Below are 9062 nucleotides of genomic sequence, written 5' to 3'. Positions count from 1 at the left end.
GTGAGCCACTGCGCCCGGCCCTCTTCATCTGTAAAATGGATATAATATACTACGGAGCAGATTTTTTAAAAAACAAATTCATAAAACTCTGAGGAAAAGGCAATTAAAATAATAAGTAACTAAAGACAATCAGAAAAGCTGAGCTAATGTCCATTTAGCATCTCCAGTTTTCTTTTTCCTTTGAAACACTTTCTGAGTGCTTACTCTGTTCCAAACAACATACCAGGTATGAGGGCAAAAGCAAAACTGAGATGCAGTCTTACCCTCAAAGAGCTTGCAAAGTTGGCACAAAGTGATACTTGTACAACTAATGAACACATCAAGTGCCACAAGAGTAAGGATAAACTATCAGGTCTTGTGGGTAGGAAGACCGCTACAACAGAGCCTTAAAAAAGAAGAGAGCCCTGATGCAAAGAGGGTACGAAGAAGGGCGGGAGGGAGGCAGGGTCCGTTCCAGGCACTCCAAGCACAGGGCAAGGCGTGTGAAAGTTTATGCGGCACATTTGAGAGAAGATGAATGGATCAGTGAGGTGGAAGCGGGGGTATGCAGTAGGGAACTACACCTGTGCAGTAGGAGGGACAGTGGCAAGGAGAGACCTTAAAAAGCTGCTACATCAGTACAAGTGACATTTAAGAAAGCTCTGAAAGGGGCGGGGGCAGCAGAAAATGGGAAAGAACTTGGCAGATGATGAGGACAGGAAGGGAGCTGGCTTGGAAAAAAGGATATGGAATGTGCAGAATTTGAGATCTAGGTGAAAACATCCAGTATGAACCTGGAAAATATAGGGGGGAATTCAGGAGAGAAGAAAAAGCTGGAGACAGGCTTCTGAGTTCTCACACTCTAAATGAACAGGACTCCATCAGGACACACAAAAATGGTTCAACAGGAACAAGAGGTTTAAAAACAATCACTAGGGTATTAGCCGGGCATTTTCTTTATCATAATGGGATTTAAGATCATTTATAAAAGGATTACTATTAGTGTTATTACTACAATTAATAGCACATGGAGGGCCCACCAGAGTACCAGCCACTACAGGAGTTTCTCACAACATCTTCCTACAGATGACTGACAGACAGACAGATAGATTGATTGATGAATTAGATAGGTGGGTAGGTAGATTATATATAGGCTTGGGAAGTTAAGTAACTTGTCCAAGGTCACACAGCAATCACAGGTAGTAGAATAGAATGATCAAGGGCAGGAACCATGGAGCCTACGTGGCTTCGAATTTTGGTTTCATCTTATTTGTCGTATAACCTGAAGTTATTTAACGTCTCTGGGTCTCTTTAGATTCCTCATGTACAAAATAATGGTAATAATATTTACCACGGAGGGTTGTCCTGAGGTTTAAATTACACAAAGCACATAAAATAGAGAACAATGCTCACCACCTGGCCTTGGGGCACCTGGTCTCAGCATCCTCCCCAACCCTGAAGATGGCCAGACAGCATGCAAGGCATGGCACTCTGTGAAAGCATGTGTCAGAGGGGGAGAGAAGTGCTGTCAAGGGCCTCTGATGATGCTCCAGGGAATGGAAAGAGAAAGGGAAAAAGCTAAAACAGCATTAACAGAAGCTTGTGTCAAGCATAAAGCAAGGAAGAGAATTTGCCTGCAAAGAACTGGCCTCCTAAGCCACTTCATAAAATTTTTCCTTCACAGAATGTATAACATTAAAAATAACTTGACTTTTACCTTAAATATTCAAAGCTTCATAACTTTATAATGTCTATAATTCATTATATCACCAGAAAAAACCGAAATAACATTTCCAAAAGAAATCAAGATATACTTTTAGCTTTGTTTTAAAGCAGAACCACCACAAAAACTTCATTTTCGGGCATCTGCTTGATATCATACTACTTGCCTGTGTTAAGACGTAACTCCTTTGTGCCACTTCTATGTCAACTAAGCTGGCATTAATATAATCATTTTCGGTATTTTGCAGTTTAACACGACTGTGATCATCTGAAAATAGAGAATGACAAACTGTAACTGTCATTTCAAATTTATCATATCTTTTTTCTTAATATGAATGTTCTAGGTATTCATAAAAGGATAAGAGAAATAAAACAAAAATAAATTAGCACCACAGAGGAGTTCAGACCCATTTTAACTTATTTGCTATTTTTTTAGGAAGCGTAAAATGGAATCTTGTTTATTACTGTGGTACTGGAAGGGAAGCGTTTCTTCTTCTTTTTTTTTTTTTTTTAATTTAGTCCATCAGTCAGCTGGAAAGGGAAGTGCTTCTGTTTGTAGTACGCTAGCTATTATAATGTGAAAAACTGATCAGAGTGAAATATAGTAAAACAAATAAAGTACTTACCTTCTTAGAAGTAAAAGGATCACTTAGATTCTTGGTGCCTAAGAACTGGTCTACCTTAAAAAGATAACTGGCCTCAAAGAGATGAGACTAAATTTCCAGGTAATTATGTTTCAGTTTCTTTATTTCTCAATAGATATACATTCAACTACATTTAAATAATTTTTAGCCCTTAACTATGTTTAGGTTAAGTGCTGAAAATATTTAAAGACAGTTGGAATATTCAAACTGTACTCTTTAAAGACCACTGAAGATAACTTCATTAATTAGGTTAACAGTTTAGATATATTTCTAGTTTTTAAAAGTAAAAATCTCACAAATTTAGAATTTATGCTAATTTAAATATGTGAAATACTATACTTGACCTCATACGTTTAGATGAGGAAGAAAAAGAAACATGTAACAAGGAGAAAAAGCTAGTGTGTAATCACAGAATTCACTGAGAATCCTAAATGCACAACTGTTGGGAGCATATCACTGAATTATAAACTGAAAACATGAGGTTTGACGTTTAACTCTGGAGAATATATTCTATTATAAGTTGTTCCCCTCAAGGAAATCTATACTAAATATTCACTCTCTCTGCTTTTAAACTAAAAAAACGGTTTATATTATCTCCGTATGAAAGAAAATGTTAAATGGTTTTAGTTTCACACATCAATTTATCTGAGATGTTTCTGCTGGACTGAACCCAAGACCTCTGTAAATATTACATGTCATTTGCCAACAGGAAAACCTAAGATCTTGTTATAGTAAATCACATATACTAGTGTTCTCGGAAAGATGATGTCAACAAGCACTTTTTTTTAAAACAGTCACTTTTTTTTTTTTAACAGTTTAATCACCCTTTAACTGTTATATTATGTGAAATAGTAAAAAGGTCAGCAACGTAATTAACAAAGACCATATATCCTTAGATAAAAGAATAATGCAAGCTTTTAGAATGCTATACAAGCCTTAAAATTAAAGTTCCACTAAAATATCACACCAAAGGAATGTATTTCCTCATGTTGTAATCACAGAAAGAACACAAACCCAAAGGCTACTCATATCTATTGCACAACTGAAAACAGATGTTTGCCCAATGTGCAGTAAGAGTCCATAAAAACTAGGAAGGTTTGTTTCACAGGCGCTGGGAATCTGGTTACTATGCGTGCTGCCATGCCAGACCGCTGCACAGCTATGGAGGAAATAAGCCTGGAAAAAGACCTTCAGCAGTTCAGTTTTAAGAATATTTGATATCCTGTCCTCAAGACTTTGAACTAGAATTCACCGTCATTTTTTTTAAATCCTTAAAATCTGCAACAGGTGTTCCCCCAACACAGTAATCACACACCAGCATGAAAGCGCAGATCTATTCCTTGGAGCCAGCGAGGAGTAGGTGCTACCTGAAAGGCACCTGCAGCCTTGCAAGGCCCGGACCCAGCCAGCGGCCTTGCTTCCCACCTAACATTAATTTATACAGAGTAGGCAAAAGCAAAGGAAAGCTGCGAATTTACTCAGAAAAAAAATTTTTTTCAATTTTGCTAACAGATAATACTAAAAGAGGAAGTTAATACTTGGGAAAACTCTACGGCTATTTAGAACTGGCTACAAATGTTGGTTGAACCTATATTTTCTTCTCAGGACTGATTAAAAACAAAACTCTTAAATACACACTTTCATCTCTAGATATTTATTTTAATTCTTCTGTTCTATTAAGAAGATTAATAAAAAATTACAAGTATATGTATAACTTTTTTATTCAGAAGAGACTAGGAGAGAAAAAACAAGAGTGTTTCTGGTGTTAACTAAAACACATCACCTTAAAATAACTACCTAAAAAGATTGCAAATATATGTTTCAGGAAGTGAAACTATCAAAGCCTTTTTTTATGAGAAACTGTGACTTTATAATTTACATCCTTTGGCGAAAGATAACAAAGAAGGCCACTGCCTCTTTTTCAATCAAGATTCACTCAAAGTATAGTTTAGTGTCTGGCGAGATCAGACACCGGCCCCCTGACAACCTGAGTCACGGGTCTCCTTTCCCTGCCCCGTTACTATTAGCCCAAAATCTGTGAACTGATCCTTGCAAACCAAACTTTTGACTTCTGAATTTTAAAAACCCAGAAAAACACATGCTTTTTCTTCTTCCATAGGAACCTCTGGAATGAGACCATCAAAATGACAGTGTCCCATAACCCTTGGGCTATGTAGTTTAAATCTCAAAGCCCAAGTACTTTATCATCATTTTAAGTCTATGGTTATCTCTCCCTTTCCTAGCTTTTAAAAGGATTCAGTAAAGGGAGAAAAATGAAGATAGTTCAAACTATATAGCATGAGATACCACAAAAGCAACCAAACCACAATTCCACAGGAAATCTTATTTCTCAACCTATAATAACGCCAGTAGCAGAACCATCAAGAACAGATACTTTTTGCTATAGGCATCATCTGTTCTTAATTCTTGTCACTGAGCGAATGCAGAAATGCAATACCCACACAGAACTGTGGTTTATGACTTGGATAAAAATTAAGCCAACTTCTGATGAACAGTCAGTCCCTTCACCTCCTACCCTCAAACTGTGTTTTCTCAGAAACAGTTCCATCTCTCAAGAAATGACTAGCTGTGGCCTCAGCTGACAACACAGATTAGCTTCCTCTTTCAATACTGTCATAATAAGCTTTTTTTTTTTTTAAACCCCACAGGTTTCACTAAATTTACCATTATTACAAAGGTACCTCCTTTTGGAAAGTTTTGCAGGTCAAACAGGAAAGGAGGATTCACATACATCATAACTATCCTCAAAAGGTTACACCATGTGAAAGCTAAAGAAAACTTACCAGCCAGGCCAGGAGAAGACCAACTCTATTAGTACAGCATTAACAGCTGACTTTCCCTCTTAGATTTTCCTGTTTTCAACTAGGGGTAATCAGTAAGTTTTCAAATACTGATGTCCATACCTATATGGTACTTTCCTGCCAAGAACTCAAAGCCTTTTTTTTTTTATAGATATGTCAACCATCTTCAACCCACAAGTAAAATAGTTGAGGAACAAATATTATGAATTTTATTCATAAATTGAGCAATGAGCCAAAAGCAAAGCTCGACTAAAATCCAAGTCACAGTAAACGCTACCATATTAATGGAGAAGAAACACAAACCTTGGTACACATTTCTATTGCTTGCTCTGTAAAGAAAGTTCTATTATATTTGATGAAAGGTTTCTCATTGACCACATAATCAACTAGAACCACTATGTAGGATTATTTGGTGCCTGTGATGTGTCAGGCCTGTATGACATATCTTACTGGGATTATCTCTCCTAAATCTTCACAACCCTGTGAAGTGGACATTATCACACACATTTTACTGTCACTCAAGGAAGTGAAGTCATCAGTACACAATAACACACTAGGGGAGCACAAAATAAGAATGTAACTTAGTTTTGTGTGATTTAAGAAACTACGTATTTCCTACATTACACTGTCTCTAACACATCCAAGTTGGTGTCTTTACCATCCTTTCCATAAACCCTGAATTCTACCCAGCACCACCTCTCACACCTTACCTCAGGTGTGATTTCCACCCCATTTCTCACACAAACCCCACTTCTGTGACGATCCAGCCTGTGACAGATCTTCTCTAAACAGCCTCTCTGATGGAACCCTCTGCGTGACAATCTCGTCTGTTCCTTACATTTAATACCTTCAGCATTCATATACAATTTCTTGTCAACAAACATATTGTAAGAGCCAGGCAACAGGGCCATAGAGATAAGACATTACTTGTTTGAAGCTTTTTAAAAGGAAAACAATTCTATGAAGCAGTGACTGCAAGTGCTGCGCTTTCCGGCAGTGAAGACTGTGGAGAGCAGCCCGACCAGCTGCTGCCTGCACGGGCCTAGTGGGAGGAGAGGCTCGGCTCCACAGGCCGGGAAGGAAGGGGAATTCTAGCAGAAGGAACACCCATAAAAGGGGATGGCCTATCAGAAAGGAGTGGTAAATTCGGAAAGGCTAAAAAGCTTAGTAGATGAGGGAGGGGTCCCAAAACGTGTCGAGAGCAGGTCCTTGTGGGCTGTGTGACAGGCACAGGCACTGGACAGGACCCCAGTGAAGTTCTCTAAAGGTCTGGTACGAGCACATACGATTTTCAAGAAAATAACTCCCAGCAGCACAGAAGATGGACTGGAACAAGGAGGAAGGCAATTTCACACTGATATACTGAAGGTTTAATCAAGAGGTGATGAGGGCCAGCGCGGTGGCTCATGCCTGTAATCCTAGCACTCTGGGAGGCCAAGGTGGGAGGATCACTTGAGCTCAGGAGTTCCAGACCAGCCTGAGCAGGAGCAAGACCCCATCTCTACTAAAAAAATAGAAAAAGTTAGCCGGGTGTGGTGGTTTGGCCCTGTAATCCCAGCTGCTTGGAAGGCTGAGGCAGGATTGCTTAAGCCCAGGAGTCTCAGGTTGCTGTGAGCTATAATGATGCCACTGCACTCTAACCAGGGCAACAGAGCAAGACTCTGTCTCCAAAAAAAAAAAAAAAAAAGAGGTGATGAGGCCTGAGCCAAGTAGTTGCAGTGGGAATGGAAAGAGTTCTACTAATCAAGCATTTCAAAGGTACACGTGCACCATCACAGCCTTGCAAATAAAGTATATATTGTTTTGGAAACATCTAGTAAGGTTCAGCCTTTTCCAAACGATAGGGTGACTGTCCCTGAAGTCTTCAGTCTCTTTCAATCCATCGTAATTTCAAGTTCCTAAACTTGACAGGACAACATTATTGATTAAATCCTAATCCCACACATGTTCAAACTGAAAAAGCCCTAACCTACTGCTGAGAGTCTCTGAAACCCAAAAACTGCCTGGGAGAATATCTTCACAAAATAGGTAGACTTCGTTAACATAGTTTGGAAAATGGACAGCTTTCCCTTTGTATTCTTGTATAAAATAAGATATACTAATCTTCACTTCAAGTAACGAAATCAGTAAGTCTCTCACCATGTTCCTCGTGGGCACCTCAGTCACTGAGACACGAGCGCCCCGTGACGGTGAGTGCTCCCGGGTCTGTTTTCTTGTAAGATGGAATGGCTGGACTGGAGTCGTCCTTCTCAATTATTTTCACCAACAGATTCTCCTTAATATCCTACATGGATATTAAAGTACAAAATTCCTTGATAATTCCTATTTTATCTTAAAAATTTACAGGAATTTCAAAGTTCTACTTCCGCATGCATCTGTATTTTAAGATATAAACAACGACATCCTCCCCGCAATTCTGAGTACAACTGGTGGTCCTGGAAGCAGCGCCATGTTTCCAGTGACAGAGTACTCTCCCTGCACACTCCCGCTGCTCCCTGCGAGTGCTCCAGGGCAGAGCTCCCCACAGGAGAGCTGTGGCTCACACCAGGGGCCTCTGTCAAAAGGCTACTGTTAGGCAAGATTCCAACCAGCTGAGCGGAGGGCAGCGGCAGCACCCAGGCCTCCAGCCAGCAGCAGGCTTTTTATCAGAGGTAAGCTCTTTGCAGCCAGGGACCCTGTCGAGTTCACCACAGAGACCCACTCCTAGCAGTGTGCTGCCCAGGACCCAGTTCAAGAAGGCCATCAAATTCAGAAGCAAGGAAAGACACTGGTACATTCCTCAGACCTTGTTCCAATTTCCCAGTTTTACAGGCATTCATTTGTATAAATGTGTGCAGTTCTACAATTTTATCAGTGTAGATTCGTGTAAACACCACCACAATCAAGACTAGAACAATTCCATTATCACAAAGGTCCCTGTGCTGCCCCTTGGTGGTCACACCCTTCCCCACCCCAGCCCTAACCACTTACCCACTGAGGGACATGTGGGTTGTTTCCAATTTGGTGCTATTACAAGCTGCTAAGAACATTCATGTACATATTTTTATGCGGACATAAGGTTGCCTTTCTCTGGGATAAATGCCCAGGAGTGCAAATGCTGGGTCATGTAAGATATGTTCAGTTTTTTAAGAAACTGCCAAACTATTTTTTTTTTTTTTTTTGAGAAAAAGTCTCTGTTGCCCTGGCTCGAGTGAGTGCCGTGGCGTCAGCCTAGCTCACAGCAACCTCACACTCCTGGGCTCAAGCAATCCTCCTGCCTCAGCCTCCCGAGTAGCTGGGACTACAGACATGCACCACCATGCCCGGCTAATTTTTTCTATATAGATTTTTAGTTGTCCAAATAATTTCTTTCTATTTTTTAGTAGAGACGGGGTCTTGCTCTTGCTCAGGCTGGTCTCGAACTCCTGACCTTGAGCGATCCACCCGCCTTGGCCTCCCAGAGTGCTAGGATTACAGGCGTGAGCCACCGCGCCCGGCCTGCCAAACTATTTTCCAGAGTGGCTATACCATTTGATATTCCTACCAGCCATGTATGAGATCCAGTTTCTCTGCATTCTTAGAGTATTGTGGTCTCTACATTTTAGCTGTTCTAGTAGATGTCTAGTGACACTCCGCCACCATTATTTTATTTTGCATTTTCCTAATAGCTAATGATATTTTTCATATGCTCATGTGCTTATCTACCATCTGTGTTCATATCTTTTGCCCATTTTCTAACTGGAGTGTTTTTCACTGTTATTATTTTTTTTTTTGGTCCAGAGAATGTCTACCACAGAACACCGTTAAATTTTGAAAGTTCTTTATATTTTCCAGATATAAGTTCTTTGTCAGATATGCGGTTTGCATTTTCTCTGAGTCTGTATTCATCTTTTCGTTTTCTTTCTTTTTTTTTTTT

General features: G+C 39.9%; 1 protein-coding gene across 4 annotated transcripts in view; it reads right to left on the bottom strand.

Moving 5' to 3' along the window:
• The window catches only part of PTPN2 (protein tyrosine phosphatase, non-receptor type 2), a 105803-nt gene that overhangs the window by 63243 nt on the left and 33498 nt on the right, over nucleotides 1-9062 (bottom strand). For all 4 annotated transcript variants that reach the window (XM_012649987.1, XM_012649989.1, XM_012649988.1 and 1 more), the window contains exon 3: nucleotides 1869-1969. In XM_012649987.1, the coding sequence (XP_012505441.1) occupies nucleotides 1869-1969 (101 nt within the window). The remainder of the gene's footprint in view (nucleotides 1-1868; nucleotides 1970-9062) is intronic.

Source organism: Propithecus coquereli, unplaced genomic scaffold (assembly GCF_000956105.1).
Source record: "Propithecus coquereli isolate 6110/MARCELLA unplaced genomic scaffold, Pcoq_1.0 Scaffold308, whole genome shotgun sequence".
NCBI lineage: Eukaryota > Metazoa > Chordata > Mammalia > Primates > Indriidae > Propithecus > Propithecus coquereli.
The sequence above is the reverse complement of the archived record's forward strand: the minus strand, read 5'-3'. Positions and strand labels throughout refer to the sequence as shown.